General features: G+C 47.6%; 1 protein-coding gene across 18 annotated transcripts in view; it reads right to left on the reverse strand.

The window, feature by feature from the left end:
- Window positions 1-549: 549 nt before the first annotated feature.
- celsr1a (cadherin EGF LAG seven-pass G-type receptor 1a) overlaps window positions 550-19,303 on the reverse strand; it is a 130,173-nt gene continuing 111,419 nt past the window's right edge. For 2 of the 18 annotated variants that reach the window (XM_036944459.2, XM_036944454.2), the window contains 18 exons: window positions 16,095-16,304; window positions 14,416-14,599; window positions 14,046-14,195; window positions 13,004-13,190; window positions 12,208-12,375; window positions 12,001-12,127; window positions 11,608-11,808; window positions 9,143-9,317; window positions 8,193-8,305; window positions 7,794-7,873; window positions 7,375-7,501; window positions 6,864-6,989; window positions 6,526-6,620; window positions 5,037-5,143; window positions 4,718-4,876; window positions 4,150-4,416; window positions 3,677-3,941; window positions 550-1,865 (listed from right to left, as the gene is read on the reverse strand). In XM_036944459.2, the coding sequence (XP_036800354.2) occupies window positions 1,835-1,865; window positions 3,677-3,941; window positions 4,150-4,416; window positions 4,718-4,876; window positions 5,037-5,143; window positions 6,526-6,620; window positions 6,864-6,989; window positions 7,375-7,501; window positions 7,794-7,873; window positions 8,193-8,305; window positions 9,143-9,317; window positions 11,608-11,808; window positions 12,001-12,127; window positions 12,208-12,375; window positions 13,004-13,190; window positions 14,046-14,195; window positions 14,416-14,599; window positions 16,095-16,304 (2,772 nt within the window). In that variant the 3' untranslated portion in view covers window positions 550-1,834. Of the gene's footprint in view, window positions 1,896-3,676; window positions 3,942-4,149; window positions 4,417-4,717; window positions 4,877-5,036; window positions 5,144-6,525; window positions 6,621-6,863; window positions 6,990-7,374; window positions 7,502-7,793; window positions 7,874-8,192; window positions 8,306-9,142; window positions 9,318-11,607; window positions 11,809-12,000; window positions 12,128-12,207; window positions 12,376-13,003; window positions 13,191-14,045; window positions 14,196-14,415; window positions 14,600-16,094; window positions 16,305-19,303 lie in introns of all 18 variants that reach the window. The other 16 variants (XM_090200256.1, XM_036944458.2, XM_090200252.1 and 13 more) reach the window with 10 other exon arrangements.

Consider the following 19,303-nt stretch of genomic DNA (forward strand, 5'->3'; position numbering starts at 1 on the left):
CTCATTGCTTAAACCTCAGGTCACCTACTCCATAAACGTTGAGCCATTTGTCCGAGAACGACTAAGAAAGTGTGATAAAATACCTAAACTCTTTATCAGGGTGTCAGGAAAAACTCAACGCACTTCAGAAATGTCTCTTCTATTACACACTGACTTTGCCCCTGTCAAGTGGATAACACAGTGTGTGTGTGTGTGTGTGTGAGTGAGTGAGAGAAAGTACGGTACCCCAGAAGGGTCACACACAGCAGGACCGGTAAGCACCATTGTTTCATAAAGGATTAGCCCTGGACCTCAGTCACTGTCTGGACTTTGGACCCCACAGCAGACAGTCCATCAGCCAGCCAGACACACACTCCCAGTTGTGCCTGGCACAGCACAGGACAGTATCAAGGAGTGTAAAGAGACAATACATTCCTTGGACAGTGTAATGATATACAGGGAGTCATTGAAGACATAGCTACACTACCTTTTTAAGGAAAATAAATCCATTCAAAGTACATCTCTTTTCTTTCCTCCGTTACCTCGTTCACAGTTATCCTCATTTCACAGTTTTATCTCCCTCAAGGGTATTTCTTTTCTTTATTTTGTAATGTGTCTGAGGTCGGAATTCAGACTGCTTTAAAAATAATTCAACATGTCCTCTTTAATTTTACAGTTACAATCATCGTTTTTTCCCCCAGTGTCTTGAAACCATAAAAATAAATATACATATGTTACAAAACAATTCCAGTGTCTTTGATCGTACAAAAAAAAATGACATTTTGTACAGTGCCGATCACATGATAGGAAGTGCTGTAAAGGTATTACTTATGTAGTGGTTAGCTTGACATTAGAGACTCCATACCATATATGTACTGCAGTGGTTCTTTACCTACTTTGGTAAGCAGAATAATGGGTGTGTGCTGCTGACCTGTGTTCAAATGTTTTCTTTAAATACTAAAAAATATTTTTTTTTTGGGGGGGGGGGGGGCATTGGGATGGGTATGGTTTGCACAGTGATAAGGCACAGGTTTGCTAGTCTGAGCCACAGAATAACATGTCCTATTACAGGGTGGGATTTCTCCACAATCAGAAAGGGATTCTAGAATTGTTGTTTTTACAAAAGCATTTTCTTTTCAATTTACAAACATGTATTTTTGTCTCTCATCCATGATGACACAGTTCAAATACAAAATATAGAATTTTTTGTTGTTGAAATATCTACATATTAATTACACTCTAAACACACTGGGTGAAAGGCTATATTCCTCTTTCTATGGGTAGCTTGGAGGAACAGGGCACATGGTAAGTCTCTGAGTTTCTCCTGAACTTCCTGTAGGCCTCTATAGGATTTGTAGTCTTGGAAGTCTTTCTCTGGACTACAACTGACTGTACCAGCACACAGTGGTCATATATCCATATCTGTATCAGCCCTGAGGCTCTTGAGTCTCTGTCCAACCAATGCGAGCCACTCATTCTGGGGGATGGACTCTTTCTTCACCTCCTCTTTAGTGGTTTGGCACAGGAGGTTACATTAGTCCTGTAGGTAGGACCTCCTCCTTTACTTGGTTTAGTCTGACACATACATTCCCTTGTCTTTAGTTCAGTTCGGCAGGTGTGGCTCTAAAGGAATACTGCTCTCCTTAGGAGATGAAGGTGAGAGGTCAAGGGTGAGAGGTCACTTCTCCATTGCACATAGGCATGAAACCTTCTCTCTTTTTCTTTATGCCTATCCTTTTCCCACCTCTATTTTCTCCTTTACTTTCTTGTTTTCTCCTCTTTTCCTTTTCATTGTCCTTTCTTCTGTTGTTCCTTTACTCTCCTCTACTCCAGAAAGAGGTCATCTTTTCTCCTCTCATAAGGGCAGAGAGACTCTGGTTTTCCTGCTGGGTCAGATTGAAGTTTCATTACTGCCGCTGTTCCGGGGAGAGAGAGAAAGGGATGGAGGGAAGGATAGAGGGAGGGGAGGGAGGGAAGGATAGAGGGAGAGAGAGAAAGGGATGGAGGGAAGGATAGAGGGGAGGGAGGGAAGGATAGAGGGAGGGGAGGGAAGGATAGAGGGAGGGGAAGGAAGGATAGAGGGAGGGGAGGGAAGGATAGAGCGAGGGGAGGGAGGGAAGGATAGAGGGAGGGAAGGATAGAGGGAGGGGAGGGAAGGATAGAGGGAGGGGAGGGAAGGATAGAGGGAGGGGAGGGAAGGATAGAGGGAGGGAGGGAAGGATAGAGGAAGGGAGGGAAGGATAGAGGAAGGGGAGGGAAGGATAGAGGGAGGGGAGGGAAGGATAGAGGGAGGGAGGGAAGGATTGAGGGAGGGGAGGGAGGGAAGGATAGAGGGAGGGGAGGATAGATGGGGGGGAGGATAGAGGGAGGGGAGGGGAGGATGGAGGGGAGGATAGAGGAAGGGAAGGATAGAGGGAGGGGAGGGAAGGATAGAGGGAGGGAAGGATAGAGGGAGGGGAGGGAAGGATAGAGGGAGGGAGGGAGGGAAGGATAGAGGGAGGGAGGGAAGGATAGAGGGAGGGGAGGGAAGGATAGAGGGAGGGGAGGGAAGGATAGAGGGAGGGAGGGAAGGATTGAGGGAGGGGAGGGAGGGAAGGATAGAGGGAGGGGAGGATAGAGGGGGGGAGGATAGAGGGAGGGGAGGGGAGGATGGAGGGGAGGATAGAGGAAGGGAAGGATAGAGGGAGGGGAGGGAAGGATAGAGGAAGGGGAGGATAGAAGGAGGGAAGGGAAGAATAGAGGGAGGGGAAGGAATGATAGAGGGAGGGGAAGGAAGGATAGAGGGAGGGGAGGGAAGGATAGAGAGAGGGAGGGAAGGATAGAGGGAGGGGAGGGAAGGATAGAGGGAGGGGAGGGAAGGATAGAGGGAGGGAGGGAAGGATAGAGGGAGGGGAGGGAAGGATATAGGGGATAAGGATAGAGGGAGGGGAGGATAGAGGAAGGGGAGGATAGATGGAGGGGAGGGAAGGATAGAGGGAGGGGAGGGAAGGATAGAGGGAGGGGAGGGGAGGATACAGGGAGGGGAGGGGAGGATACAGGGAGGGGAGGGAAGGATAGAGGGAGGGGAGGGAAGGATACAGGGAGGGGAGGGAAGGATAGAGGGAGGGGAGGGAAGGATAGAGGGAAGGATAGAGGGAGGGGAGGGAAGGATAGAGGGAGGGGAGGGAAGGATAGAGGGAGGGGAGGGAAGGATAGAGGGAGGGGAGGGAAGGATAGAGGGAGGGGAGAGAAGGATAGAGGGAAGGATAGAGGGAGGGGAGAGAAGGATAGAGGGAGGGAGGGGAGGATAGAGGGAGGGGAGGGGAGGGGAGACATGCTGGGTTAGATGTGTGCAGGTAGGGATGCAGGCTAACACCACTAGACAGTGTACAACCACGTGCAGCATTCATATGTGGGATGGGAACTTTCATTCATACGGTACATATAGACAACAGCGAAATATGTCCTCATGTAAAAACTTCACCTAATACATGCAGGTCAGCATCAATAGCCTCCATGATCAGCAGATACATGTCTTAATGAAATAACATTCAGATGCAGTCTGACATAAAGAAACTAATCTTCATCCTTCACTATTTAGGCTAAAAGGAATCATTCATCACTTTACGCCGAGTGACACTACATTCTCTGTTCCATTGAAAAACACCACACACAAGAATTACACTATGACATCATCATCACGTGACTACCCACTCACTCCGAGTCTGATTCGTGGCCTCCGTTGGTCGTCATCGCCTTCATGCTCATAGCCACGCCCCCATTCTGTGGTAATTGTGGCCGTGGGGCAAGCGGCGGCTTGATGATTGCGCTGTTGCCCACAGAGACAGGGTGCACCCCGTCGTTGGAGGCCACGGAGGGGGTCTTGGATGGAGGGTTGTAGTCACTCAGCTTCTCACGCAGCCGGTTCTTCATGTTCTTGTCGGTCAAGGGAGGAGGGTACGTGATCTTGTTCTTCAGGATGCCTGAGATGGGGGAAAATACAGAATCTTTTTACATTTCTTTTAGGTGTAATAACAAAGCTTTCACAAATCCATAAAGACTCAGTTACAGGGCCAATGTAGTGTATGCCTGGATGAATGAGTGAATGAACAAACAAACGAGTGAGTGAATGAACAAACACACAAACCAAAAAAATAAACAAATAAAAGATGTAATGTCTCCATCTCTCACCCTTCTTGGGCTCAGGCTGGTGGGTGCCCAGGCTGGGAGGCCCATTGGAGGGTAGACTGAGAGGTCCATTCTCCCTAGTGGGGGTCTCCCTGCCCTGGGGTGTCTCTCCTCTCTCTCCTACGTGGTTGTGTTTGTTCTCCTGGTGCAGCTCCACGTTCACCTTGGTCTCCACCCTCAGACGTTCTACACCCCCAGGATCCTCGCTGTCACTGGCTGTCATCGCCTCCTTGGGCCAGTGAGGCCTCACATGATTGGACACTGCTTCCACTAGGGTCAGAGGAAGAAGAAACATGAGCCAATCAGTATTTTGGTTGTAGGTAGTACTACCATACCACAGTACAATAATAAATAATGTTGATAACACTGTTGATAACATGGTATAATGCACTATAATCCAGCTCTAATTCTAATACTTATGTCATCTTACCAGTGAGTCATTAAGAATGAATAAAAAGCTAAATGAGAGAAACTGCAGTGCTTTCTGAGCAGTGAGACCATGGACGTTCCGGGTAACTGATAGGTTCCCGGTTAGGGTGAGCTGTGTTTTGGATGAGAAATGGATGGCTACCTTTGATGCTGGACCCTTTAGGTGTGCTGTGTAGAGGCGGTCTCTCGTTGTTCCACTTGGGCTTGATGTCCATGTCATCATCTTCGCTGTCCGAAGAGTGAGACGAGGCATAGGAAGAGCTGTGTTCGTCGACAGACAACTCACTGTCCGAGTCCGAGTCTGAGAGCGAGAGAGACCAAAAGACAAAAGGGAGAGAAAGAGCAACACATGAAGGCATTATGCAGACACGCAGCTCACTGCTGTGAAGACGACACAACATCTCCATCAACTCTTCTAACAAGGACAGTATGACGGAGTTTTGAACCGGATCACGGCTTACCGTCTCCTCCTTTAGTGCCGTTCCTATGGAACAGAGGTCCGTCCAGGTCAGTGTGACCTGCGTTAGCTGTCCCTGACGATACACTGTGCTTCTGGCCAGAGTCACCCCTACATCAGAGAGCAGGCCAAACACAGGTTAGTTACACAGCTAGGTGGAATCACGTTGGAGCCTTTCAACTTACAGTAGAGCTGCAGAAGAACTGATGACGAAATTCATTTTTTATTTTACTTTATACCCCTTTTTCCTCCCCAATTTCGTGATATTCAATTGGTAGTTACAGTCTTGTCCCATCGCTGCAACAAGAGTCATACCTTTTCCAAACTCTTATAGATTGAGACATTAGCCAGAGGGCCTACAACAATATTGTACTGTACCTAACCTGTCTGATGCCTTCTGATCTAAGAGTTAGGCTTGCTGGAGCCTAGCTGACTGCCAGAGGCCAGCTGTGTTTGTCTGAAATATTCTACCAGGTACTGTATATACCTCCCTCCTCCAGCCAGACACTCCCCACCTGCTGGGCTTAGCACTAGTTGACCTGTGTGTGTGTGTGCGCTTGTGTGTGCGCGTAGGTGTGTCGTCTCTTTTTGTATGCTTGCGTGGTTGACAAACTGCTGTGTTAAGCTGAGCCATGCTTTGCCTGCATGCGCATGAAATAGTATTCAGCAAGGTAGAAAAACAGTCACAAAACCACAGGGGGGGAGAGAGAGAGAGAGACACCGAGAGAGAGAGACAGAGAGAGAGACAGAGGGAGAGAGACAGAGGGAGAGAGAGAGCGAGAGACAGGGCTCAGAGGTGCTGCGGAGGCTGCTACTAGGGTTAGTGTGGAGAGAGAGAAAGAGAGAGAGAAAGAGAGAGAGAGAAAGAGAGAGAGATGGCTCAGAGGTGCTGTGGAGGCTGCTACTAGGGTTAGTGTGGAGAGAGAGAAAGAGAGAGAGAAAGAGAGAGAGATGGCTCAGAGGTGCTGTGGAGGCTGCTACTAGGGTTAGTGTGGAGAGAGAGAGAGAGAGATTGAGAGAGACAGGGCTCAGAGGTGCTGCGGAGGCTGCTACTAGGGTTAGTGTGGAGAGAGAGAGAGAGAGATTGAGAGAGACAGGGCTCAGAGGTCCTGCGGAGGCTGCTACTAGGGTTAGTGTGTGGAGAGAGAGAGATTGAGAGAGACAGGGCTCAGAGATGCTGTGGCGGCTGCTACTAGGGTTAGTGTGGAGAGAGAGAGAGATTGAGAGAGACAGGGCTCAGAGATGCTGTGGAGGCTGCTACTAGGGTTAGTGTGGAGAGAGAGAGAGATTGAGAGAGACAGGGCTCAGAGATGCTGTGGAGGCTGCTACTAGGGTTAGTGTAGAGAGAGAGAGATGACTCAGAGATCAAAAGAGTAACAGAGAAAAAAGAGAGATCCAGACTGAGACAGGACAGACAGTTGCCATAGTCATGCGGCAGCCACCGTGCTAGCTGAGTGTGTAAAGGGAGGTAGCTGCTGTGGCTTTTGGCTGACCTGACGGTACTCTCCAGAGAAACAGCGGACTCCGCAATGGCTGACCTGTACAGAGGACCGTCCTCAGTGTACGTGTTGTTACAGTTCAGAGACCGCTGGAGGGAGGAATGGAGGAAGGGGGGGTTGGTTAGGAGGGAGGGAGGGAGTGAGTGAGTGAGTGAGTGAGTGAGTGAGTGAGTGAGTGAGTGAGTGAGTGAGTGAGTGAGTGAGTGAGTGAGTGAGTGAGGGAGGGAGGGAGGGAGGGAGGGAGGGAGGGAGGAGAAAGAAACCAGTCAGTACTAGACAGTCAAGACATCTGTTCATCTCTTATGTGTGTGTTTATCCGTGTGTACACTCACGGTGAGTAGAGATGCTCTGGTAGTGCTGGACTCATCCGGTGAAGCCTTCTTCCCGGTAAAGACATTCTTCAGATTCTTCCTAACTTCTTTATTAAAGATCACATGGAAGAAGAAGATGAAGATGCCCTATAAGGAGACAGAGAGAGAGGGGGTCAGTGAAAGCCTTTACCAAAAATCCATTCTCTTCACTTATATTAGGCCAGGGCCTGCATTCACATATTGTCTCAGAGTAGGAGTGCTGATCTAGGATCAGCCTCCCCCCCGGCAATGTAATCTTATTCATTATGATCTAAAAGGCAAAACTGATCGTAGATCAGTATGCCTACTCTGAGATGCTTTATGAATGCAGGCCCTGGCCTAATATCAGAGAAAATAATGGATTGTGTAAAAACTGGTGATCACTGGTGTACAGTAAGGCTGAGAGTTTTAGCTGAGAGTGCAGTGAATGACAGTGGACTGTACAGCCTGGCCCGTGACCTTTAATCCTGAGGCCCTGTCCCTGACCCCTCACCTGCAGACAACTGAAGATGGCGAACAGGTAGTGGAAGGTCATGACGTCACTGTTGACGGCCATGAGGCCCAACAGCCAGGTGGCGCTGATGAGCAATAGGAGCAGGAAGGCCATCCTCAGAGCAGGACTATGTAGGGGGAGGGAGGTAGGGGGAGAGACTCAGATTATAACACACACACACACAACATAAAACACACATGCACACACTCATACACACCCACACAGTCGCGCGTCCACAGACACACACGTAAATCCTACTAATAGACTGTTCGTGTAACATAGGTGTAGCTCAACAATGGAATGTAGAGAATGGGCTTTGATATCCTTCACCTCAAGTGTGTGTGTGTGTGTGTGTGTGTGGGCGCGTGCGTATGTGTGTGTTGGTGCCCTGCGCGTGTAAGTTATGAGTGTTAACTCACATGGCTCCAGACTTCTGGAAGGACCTCTGCCTGCGTCCACAGGATGCCTTGGCTGCCAGTACAAAGATGACGATGTTGACCTGAGAGAGAGGAGCGAGACAAGCCTTGGAACCATGGCAGACAACAGGGTAATTCACTTCCAGCCAACAACAGATACACTCAAGACCTCGAACTGCAAATCACGCGTTAACACAGGCATTTCATTCACTAAGGAATTAGAGAGGGAGAGCGAGCAAAGGAAGGACAACAACAAAAGGGAAGGGCGAGGAGAGAAGAACGAGCAGAGAAAGAAAGAACGAACGAACGTAACATTGAAAAGAAACATGCACAGTAAGTTAAACATTTATCGCCATTAGAGGTTTAAAAAAAAAAAAGGCACCATTTATCTCAGGCACTCACCAGGACGACTACAGAGATGGGCCCTGCGAAGCTCCAGATGAGGGTGTCGTGGACAGAGAGCCAGCAGAAGTCTGGGTTCCCATAGCCCTGAGGGTCAAGACCCACTGCCAGACCTGAGGGGAGAACCAGAGAAACACATCAACACTGTGTTAGCTACAGGCCTACTGTGAAGTATGAGCATCACCTGCACTGGGACAATAATACAGTTGCACTGTGCAGGAATTATTTCTTCACTCAAATGCAGAGAAAAATAAGCCAGTGGCACCTGTTAGAAGTAGACGCATTGGGCGATTACTGATGGGAGAAGAGAATAGCAGAGGAAGACTAGAAAGCCTGAGCATGGTTCATCCACGAACGATATTGCAGGTCAAGCAAAGCATGCTGGGGAACGGCGCTTTCTTTCTTCGTTCAAATCCATAGATGTACACAGAGGCTTCATAAAACACCTCACTGCAGTGCACAACGGTGTAAACAGGTCTACGCTGGTATTATCCACGAGAGAAGAGCGGAGGCTGGGCTGGGTTAGGGACTTATTCTCTCCCCGGGCTTTGTGAGTGTGCCAGGGTGGAAGGTGATAGCATTATGGGCCGACTGGCATCAGCAGACACAGGTCTAATCACCTAGAGGAAGTCTTCAGGACAGTAGGGGACATATAGCGCTGGAGTCTACTACTGGACAGAGACTTCAGGAAGTCCCCCTCTCGCTTCCTCGCTCTCTCCCTCATATTATCGGGCTTTTCCTACTGCTCTCTCTCTCTCCCCTCCCAAGTTTCCCACGGGGATCAAAGGTTCCTCAAGGGGAGGCAGGCGAGGCGCAGACAAGGCGGCCTCTCACTCAGAGGTGTGACTAGGTTCGTTTACCTGGAATTGGGGTGACGGAGTTTAAGTGTGTGAGTGTGTGTGAGTGCATGTGCGTCTGTGTGTGTGCATACATTGTGTGTGTGTCCTCACCTGTGATGATTGCAGGTATGCCCCAGCCCATGGCGTAGTAGAACCTCATGTGACCGTGGTTGATGTTCCGGACCTCCGTCAGCATGCGGTAGATGTGGAGGCCCTCCACAAACATCCAGGCAAACGTACACATGTAGAAGTAGTGGAGCAGGATGGCGATCACCGTACACACAAACTGCAGACAGGGAGTCATAGAGGGACGAGGTCAGAGGTCACCCGGGACATCCATTTCAATCACACGAGAACCACTAATCCAAGATCCCAGTCCCATGCTACAGCACTGGCCACACTACACTGAGGGTACAAAAACGTGAAGAACACCTTCCTAACGGAGCTTTGCCTTGCCCATTCACTCTCTGAATGGCACACATGCACAGTCCATCTGGTCATAATCCTTCTTTAACCTGTGCCCCCCCCCCCCCCTTCATTCTACGCTGATTGAAGTGGATTTAACAAGGGGACATCAATAAGGGATCATCGCTTTCACCTGGTCAGTCTGTGTCAAGGAGCGAGCAGGGGTTCATAATATTTTGTACACTCAGTGTACAGCCCAGAGTGGGTCTCTCTCTCTATCTCCCTCCCTCCAACTCTCTCTACTTTTCTTTATCTCCCTCCATCCCTTGTTCCAGGAAGAATGCAGTGTTCTTGGGAATCTCCCAGTAGGTAGGGGAGGGACAGAGCTAGATCACAGTCTACAGAGCAGAGGGTCATCAATCTAACAGGAGATGCTCAGGGCTGTGACTGACGACAGCATTCCACAGCACTGACGCACGCATACACGCACGCACGCAGCTAGGCTTCTAACTTCAGAAACACAGAGGGTGAGTCAGTGAGTAAGTGTTGTTCGTTACTAATGTTGTAACAGTACAGCCAGAAGAGGACTGACCACCCCTCAGATCCTGGTTCCTCTCTAGGTTTCTTCCTAGGTTCCTGCCTTCTAGGGAGTTTTTCCTAGCCACTATGCTTTTGCCTCTGCATTGCTTGCTCTTTGAGGTTTTAGGCTGGGTATTTGTAAAGCTTCTGATATGAAAGAAGTCGATTTGAATTTGATTTGAACAGTAACAGAGTCTATGGAGACAGACTCAGACCTGTATGTCTGTCTGTGACAGGGTCTACTGCCCTGAGGCTCAAACAGTCAGGCACCAGTAACAGCATGTCTCTATTATCACAGGCCTGGAGGGACAGCAGGCCTGTGTGTGTGTGTGTGTGTGTGTGTGTGTGTGTGTGTGTGTGTGTGTGTGTTAGTGTCTGTGTGTGTGTGTGTGTGCGCACAGGCGTGTGTGTTGTGCAATACAGTTCAGAGTAAATTGCATCAATGTACTTAAATGTATGTCAAAATACACTATTAGATTACTTGCCTATAGGCAAACCTTTATAATGCCCTTACCAGGTAAAGGAATCACATGCTATGTGAATACACAGTATCAGACATCTCAGAATGCCTTAAATAGAGTATCTACTGTTCGACAACAGAGAGATGGTTAGTCCCATCCAGAACAGTAAATCCCTTAGCTCTAACGCTATTAGTGAAGCAACAGATGTACAATCTAGAAAAATCTAGCAGACAAAGACAAACTCTCAGGTGGAAGCGATCCCTGTAAGCTCCTGTCAGCAGCAGTACCTGAATGGCTGCAGGAAAACAAATAGCAGCTATTTACCAGAAACCTCTAACCGGAGTGAACCTGAAACGGAAATCCCTGCTTTATCCCTTAACCTACCTGAAAACACACCCCCTTACAGGAATAGGACAAATACTGTAGATGTTGGGGAGGAGTGTGTGTGTGTGTGTGTGTGGGGGGGGGGGGGGGACGTGGGAGGGGTGTGCCTGTGTAGATAATGAACGTGGGTTGTTTGTGTGTTTTAAACATTGCAATGTGATTTTGATCAAAAAAGAGAAACCTGTGCAGGCAGACACAGACTTCCCCGTAATGATGAAGTAGCGCATGAGTCTTTTCTCAGCTCAACAACGACGACGAATTCCCATAACGCCAAGGAGAAAATGGCTGCAGGGCTGTATCCCCGGGGTTATCCCAGGTGATCCCTGCCATTTGTAGGCAAAATGTGGGGACTAAAGAACTACATTGTAACTGTGAATACAATGGAAAGCACACCTGTGCTCCAAGCAGAGATAACAGAGGTGCTAGTGTACTTCTAACACTTAAGCGTCAGAATCAGGAGTGCTACCAAGCAACCAACATCTTTTTCATTCATATCCAGATAGTCACAAATGCTAAACATTCCAAACTGCAGGAGTTTCAAGGTCAGGGTCCCTTAAGTTTTCAGTCACTGAGTTTTCAGTCTTGTTGATGGGTCAGAGGTTAGAGTTCAGGGGTTAGAGGTCAGGGTCCTGGTTAGAGGTCACAATTTGGCTTCCTTAGTTCCGTTCATCTCACCAGGTTGTCAGTCTGGTCAGTTCGTCAGGGTTAGAGTAAGAGGTCAGGGGTCATAGGTTAAATGTTCCTCACTGGGTTGTCAGTCTGGTTGATGCCGATGAGGAAGACGAGCTCGGAAAAGAAGAGTGCCGCCACCAGGTTCTTGTGGATGCTGTGGAGGTTAGAGCGTAGCTTCCTGAGTAGAGCCAGCAGGATGAAGGTGAGGAGCAGGGCTACCAGGGAGGCTGACACCGTGGTGTAGGTCACAATCTTTAGGGGTAACACGTCACCATGCTAGGGGAGGAAGAGGAGAGAAAGGGGCAGAGGGGTGAGAAAGAGAGAGGGGGGGGGTAAAGATCATTATCATACTTGATAGCAGCAAACAGTGAGAGGACATGAACTACCCCCCCCCCCCCCCCCCCCCTACTGCTGTAGTGTATCCTGCCCATAGCAATAGTTCTGTACAGTATATCTCTATGAGCCTACCTCTCTCTTGGAGATGTCCATGAGCACAGCGAAGCTGGCCATGTGGTCACACTGACAGCTGATGTGTGTGTTGTTCCTGTTCAGCAGCTCACATCCCTTGGACGACCAGCCCCCCGTACCACCAATCCTACACACACACACAGAGGACAGACAATGAATACCATGTAAAGAGTGTGGTGTGTGTGCGCATGTGTGTGTAGTACTCACGCAATGGAGTGATTCCAGAACACACACACAGGTTTGGTCCTCTCCTCTGTCTCCAGTAGTGTGTACGCCAGTGTGATGGGGGGGTCAAGGGGGGAGGAGAGGGGAGAACCCTCGCTGTATACCAACGTGCTTACTATAGGGGTGTTGATCACTGGACGGTTGGGCAGCCTGCACACACACACACACACACACACGACAAGGATGAACGGACACACTTATTTTGATAGCTTTTGAAGTAATGTTTACGCACGTATGACCGCACGCACGCAAGCAAACACTCCTTTTCGGGAGTTCCCAAAATATACATTCTCGGCTGTTTGTGGCCGCTTGGCAACCAGCCAAATAGTGATTTCTGAGTCCTTCTAGTACCAGTGCAGCAGCTATCACATACACACACGGCGCTAAATCTTATAATCTGCCAACCAAACTGTTCCAAACTCTGCCTTATATGTGTGTTACATTTCTAACGACGTGTTTGTATCATATATAGAGTTTTGAGTGGTCCAAAGGTATACAGTGACAGGCTCAGACAGCATGGCAATGATGTGAGACAAACACCCACAGTACGCCGGGGCAATAATCAGACCTAAAGTAAACAGTGGTTTGTGCCAACGCAAATACAGTTGCCATATCTGTTGCCACGTTTGAGTCATTTATGAGATATGTTAGGTCTTTATTATGATGGCTAGATTAGCTACGTAGAAATTGATAAAAAGGCAGTGTCTGGTTATGTCAGATTTGATGAAAGACTGAAGTAAAGCGTAGTAAAATGTAGTAAAGTGTTGCCCTTGGTTACCTGAGGCTCCTACGGTCCGGGTCGTATCTCTCAGGGAGGAGCTGACCCAACGACCTAAACACTATCACCACGGCAACAGGCAGGGGGGCGGCGGACTCGACATGGCGGCGTCTCTTATTGGAATGGGTGTGATCCTCTTCAGGGGCGCCGGTGTGAGAGGGCTCGACGCTGGGGCTGGGATCGACTACTAGAGAGTGAGAGTAAGAGTGTGAAAGAGACAACCTAAAACACCTATTTAAGTCCTTACTACAAAGTAGATTGGGACCCACTGATGCATGAAACGAAGATAAGTGATATAAAGAATCATTGTAAAAAGCTTTGGAGCACATTAAACGGAATTTGGGGGAAAAAGGCACTCAGCTCCATCATTTATTGAATCAGCTGGCTCATTCATCACAAAATCCACTGATATAACTACTTTGATGTTTTTTTCATTGGTAAAATGATCAAACTTAGACATGCCAACAACTATTTTTGAACCTACGCATATTTGACCAAATTATGAAAGACAAGCATGGCGATTTTGAATTCCGTAAAGTGAGTGTGGAAGAGGTGAAACAATTATTGTTGTCTATCTCTCCTGGCTCAAAGTAGAGAAGAGATTGACTTCATCCCTACTTGTATTTGTGAGAAGTATTGACATGTTGAACTACTGAACTACTGACACACAGCTCGAACACCCACACATACCCCACAAGACATGTCACAAGAAGTCTCTTCACAGTCCCCAAGTCCAGAACAGACTATGGTCATGTTTTTTTTTATTGTATAGAACTGCCTTAATATTGCTGAGAAGAGTAGTTCCTGCCTTGGCAGCAGCCAATGGGGATCCATAATAAATATGAATACAAATCACGGCCGATTCATTTTGTGTCTTGGTAAGAGACTGGGTCTACGCGACTGCTTAAGCTGGACTTCAAGCACTCTGTTAAACTGGTAGGTCACTGACAAATCCCAAAGGTTTTGATGGATTACAGCCCAAAAGAGTTTGTACAGTTTGCAGCAGTCCAGGTCCAGCGGTAGTGTGAGCAGACGACTGTACCTTTGTCGGGGACCTCCTGGGGCCTCGTGTTGAACTGTGGGAAACGGACAGAGGACGTGAGGTCTTTGGTGTAGTACTCCTGGATCTCATGGAAGCGAGGGAATGAGGCCCGCCCAGGGACAGACGTGTCCAGGTAATCAACGACAATGACTAAGGAGAGAGAAAGAACCACACGTCGAGACCAGCTCATTATCAGATAAGGGTGAGATATTAGAATTGCACTGCATGAAAGTGGAACTTGACTGCAGTTTACCCAGAGACAAATTACCAATGGAATATTTGTTCTAATTCTGTGTTAGGGAGTTAGGAATCTGCTCCTCGACTCTCTGAAATCCTCTCTTCATTGGTCTGTAAATGTGTCTTCACTCACTCATGTTGTCAGTGACGATGGTGAATGGTTTGAGGTAGGTCTTCCTCATGTTCTGTGCCAGGGTGTTGGTGTAATCCTCAAAGTGGCGCAGCAGATGGGCGGTGCCCCCCTCAGAGCGCTGGATCTGCTCCCAGTGGTCTCTGGTGCCAGGGTCTAGGATGGCACTGCCCGCTCTCACCAGATTCTGAAGGGTTTAACAATACGGAGCAGGACGGTCAGACAGTAAGCCGCTTTGAATGTGGGCACAGCTCAAACTCTGTCACTCCTGTCTAAGTCCTAGAGTAGCAGACGTTACCTGCTCAAGTAGGCCTATATAAGATAGGTGACCTAAAATATGTACAGCCTACAGAGAAATGCCATAACATAATGTGGAGATGTTAAATAGCTCATCTTTTTGGAGATTAGAATTCATATTGCAGGTTGACGTTTATTGTCACGAGTCTTTCCCTGCAGCCAGAACGGTTTTCCGCAAAGTCAAAATTGTTTATATTGTCAAAAAATGTATGAAAACCAAAAAAAGGCTTACTTTAAGTTTAGGGTTAGGCATTAGGGTCAGCAGTGTGGTCAAGGTTATGTTTAAAATCAGATTATAGGAATGTGTGACTGTGCCAGCTAGTGACCACTCTGCAGAGCTGCCTCCAGGTCTAAATACATTCCAGCCTGTGTTCCCATTGGCCAGGTCAGCTTCCCCTGTTAGTGACCACTCTGCAGAGCTGCCTCCAGGTCTAAATACATTCCAGCCTGCGTTCCCATTGGCCAGGTCAGCTTCTCCTGTTAGTGACTACTCTGCAGAGCTGCCTCCAGGTCTAAATACATTCCAGCCTGCGTTCCCATTGGCCAGGTCAGCTTCCCCTGTTAGTGACCACTCTGCAGAGCTGCCTCCAGGTCTAAATACATTCCAGCCTGCGTTCCCATTGGCCAGGTCAGCTTCCCCAGTTAGTGACCACTCTGCAGAGCTGCCTCCAGGTCTAAATACATTCCAGCCTGCGTTCCCATTGGCCAGGTCAGCTTCCCCTGTTAGTGACTACTCTGCAGAGCTGCCTCCAGGTCTAAATACATTCCAGCCTGCGTTCCCATTGGCCAGGTCAGCTTCCCCAGTTAGTGACCACTCTGCAGAGCTGCCTCCAGGTCTAAATACATTCCAGCCTGCGTTCCCATTGGCCAGGTCAGCTTCCCCTGTTAGTGACCACTCTGCAGAGCTGCCTCCAGGTCTAAATACATTCCAGCCTGCGTTCCCATTGGCCAGGTCAGCTTCCCCTGTTAGTGACTACTCTGCAGAGCTGCCTCCAGGTCTAAATACATTCCAGCCTGCGTTCCCATTGGCCAGGTCAGCTTCCCCTGTTAGTGACTACTCTGCAGAGCTGCCTCCAGGTCTAAATACATTCCAGCCTGCGTTCCCATTGGCCAGGTCAGCTTCCCCTGTTAGTGGAACTGGAAGAGAGCCAGAGGAGGGCAGTATTCCTCCAGTCTTCCCAGTGTAACCGAACCCACCCAGTTTAGAATCCTGAATAATGCACTGGTAATGCACCTAATGCCCTGCTGTCTGACACAACAGACAACTAGCGCACGGTCCCTGAGAGAAATACCGCGCATACAAAAACACATCTTTAGAAAAAAATACAAATATTGCAATTAGCCAGTTTGCAGTCAGCAAACTTGCAACGTTATATACTCTTGACCTCGTTGAACTCTGCGTCTCTCGTGGCCGTGAGATCGAAGCCTGTCTGCTGACTCTCGTACTGGAGGACCCTGGTCAGCAGCTGAAACGCTGTCTTCACATCGTTGCCGTAGTAGCTGTCCATGTGGTTGGTGGCGTTGTGGAGCAGGCGGACGATAGCGTTGGCGCGCTCGCGGTCCATCCTGGACACGTTACGATGCATCTCCTCATTCTGGAGGGACGGAGGGGAAGAGAAGGAGGTCAAGAATACAGAGAGATACTGGAGACAGTTACAACTATATGGACTGTCTGTGGTAGGTTGGTAATAATAGATGAATCCTAACCAGCGGTGAAAGTAGATTTAATTTCTTACCAGTACGGGACACCCAAGCACGCGCACCTATTAATTTCATATATGATCTCTGTGGTCCTAGTAGCCTGGGGCAAAAAAGTATTTAGTCAGCCACCAATTGTGCAAGTTCTCCCACTTAAAAAGATGAGAGGCCTGTAATTTTCATCATAGGTACACTTCAACTATGACAAACAAAATGAGAAAAAAAATCCAGAAAATCACATTGTAGGATTTTTAATGAATTTATTTGCAAATTATGGTGGAAAATAAGTATTTGGTCACCTACAAACAAGCAAGATTTCTGGCTCTCACAGACCTGTAACTTCTTCTTTAAGAGGCTCCTCTGTCCTCCACTCGTTACCTGTATTAATGGCACCTGTTTGAACTTGTTATCAGTATAAAAGACACCTGTCCACAACCTCAAACAGTCACACTCAAAACTCCACTATGGCCAAGACCAAAGAGCTGTCAAAGGACACCAGAAACAAAATTGTAGACCTGCACCAGGCTGGGAAGACTGAATCTGCAATAGGTAAGCAGCTTGGTTTGAAGATATCAACTGTGGGAGCAATTATTAGGAAATGGAAGACATACTAGACCACTGATAATGTCCCTCGATCTGGGGCTCCACGCAAGATCTCACCCGTGGGGTCAAAATGATCACAAGAACGGTGAGCAAAAATCCCAGAACCACACGGGGGGACCTAGTGAATGACCTGCCGAGAGCTGGGACCAAAGTAACAAAGCCTACCATCAGTAACACACTACGCCGCCAGGGACTCAAATCCTGCAGTGCCAGACGTGTCCCCCTGCTTAAGCCAGTACATGTCCAGGACCGTCTGAAGTTTGCTAGAGAGTATATGGATGATCCAGAAGAAGATTGGGAGAATGTCATATGGTCAGATGAAACCAAAATATAACTTTTTGGTAAAAACTCAACTTGTCGTGTTTGGAGGACAAAGAATGCTGAATTGCATCCAAAGAACATCATACCTACTGTGAAGCATGGGGGTGGAAACATCATGCTTTGGGGCTGTTTTTATGCAAAGGCCCCAGGACGACTGATCCGTGTAAAGGAAAGAATGAATGGGACCATGTATCGTGAGATTGAGTGAAAACCTCCTTCCATCAATCAGCAAGGGCATTGAAGATGAAACGTGGCTGGGTCTTTCAGCATGACAATGATCCCAAACACACCGCCCGGGCAACGAAGGAGTGGCTTCGTAAGAAGCATTTCAAGGTCCTGGAGTGGCCTAGCCAGTCTCCAGATCTCAACCCCATAGAAAATATTTGGAGGGAGTTGAAAGTCCGTGTTGCCCAACAACAGCCCCTAAACATCACTGCTCTAGAGGAGATCTGCATGGAGGAATGGGTCAAAATACCAGCAACAGTGTGTGAAAACCTTGTGAAGACTTACAGAAAACGTTTGACCTCTGTCATTGCCAACAAAGGGTATATAACAAAGTATTGAGATAAACTTTTGTTATTGACCAAATACTTATTTTCCACCATAATTTGCAAATAAATTCATAGAAAATCCTACAATGTGATTTTCTGGATTTTTTTTTCTCATTTTGTCTGTCATAGTTGAAGTGTACCTATGATGAAAATTACAGGCCTCTCTCATGCACAATTGGTGGCTGACTAAATACTTTTTTGCCCCACTGTATATATCACTTTTAACATGCAACACCTTTTAACACAGGCAGGGCATGGGTTTCAAGTTTGAGGAAGCACATTTTCACCATAAACATGCACCTTTGTAATTTTATTGAACCTTTATTTAACTAGGCACGTCAGTTAAGAACAAATTCTTATTTACAGTGACGTCCTACCCCAGCCAAAACCAGATGACGCTGGGCCAATTGTGCGCTGACCAATCAGGGCCGGATGTGACTTAGCCTGGATTCGAACCAGGTACTGCAGTGATGCCTCTTGTACTGAGATGCAGTGCCTTAGACCACTGCGCCACTCGAGAGCCCCAATAAAGCATTCCATGCATCCTCGCATTCGAAGACTTATGTGATGATTTTATTGGATAGTCATTATTTAGGCTAATAATATAACTCAATCACTGTTCGGGAAAAAAAAGACTGTTCAATGCAGCGGGTAGTGACGTAGAGCAGGCCTAGGATAGAAGCTATAGGGCTATCAGATACATTTTCATGTTGGCCTTTATATAAACACATTTCAAGCAATTCTACTACACTTTATATGACTGGAGACTTTTTTTAACAGGGTAGCCTACTGTGCTGACATTGACAAACGGATGAATAAACACGATGTTGTGGGATCCATATAAACGGCCTACGAAAAGAGGGAGACACAAATACAATATGACGTGCATCTAACCCGGCGGAATTTATTTTGTCCAAAAACAAAACAAAAAGTGGCATTGGCGCATTGATAAAGACCGAGACTCACCGGAGATATGGCCGATGTTCTCCGCTAGTGCCAATGAGACAGGCTTACTGTTCTCTCAATTAAGTTTAGAATTTTGATAACTAAAAGACAGATTGGAGCCTTCTCGTTGTCCTCTCTTTACAGCAATAGCCATTTGCTTCCCAAACAGCTTTTCCACGATTGTGTTTTTAAGTATTACGATATGCCTGGCTGAGTCTGTCTGGTTTTCACTGACATTCACAACTCAACAATCATATATTTGGTATTTGCCGTGTGCGCTCCCCAATTGCGGGCCCCTCTGACTGTAGGACCAAAAAAGAAGCTAACGATCCTCTGTAGCCAAAACATTGCTTTCTAGTGTAGTAGCCTATTGTTTATTTATTTATTTGTAGACATAAATAAGCTAATTAGGCTTTTTAATTGGCAATTTAATTGACTTTAGGGAAAGCTGCCCCTAGCCTTGTGGACATTCCACC

The sequence above is a fragment of the Oncorhynchus mykiss genome, chromosome 15, assembly GCF_057628025.1.
Source record: "Oncorhynchus mykiss isolate SJ-2025 chromosome 15, ASM5762802v1, whole genome shotgun sequence".
Lineage (NCBI taxonomy): Eukaryota > Metazoa > Chordata > Actinopteri > Salmoniformes > Salmonidae > Oncorhynchus > Oncorhynchus mykiss.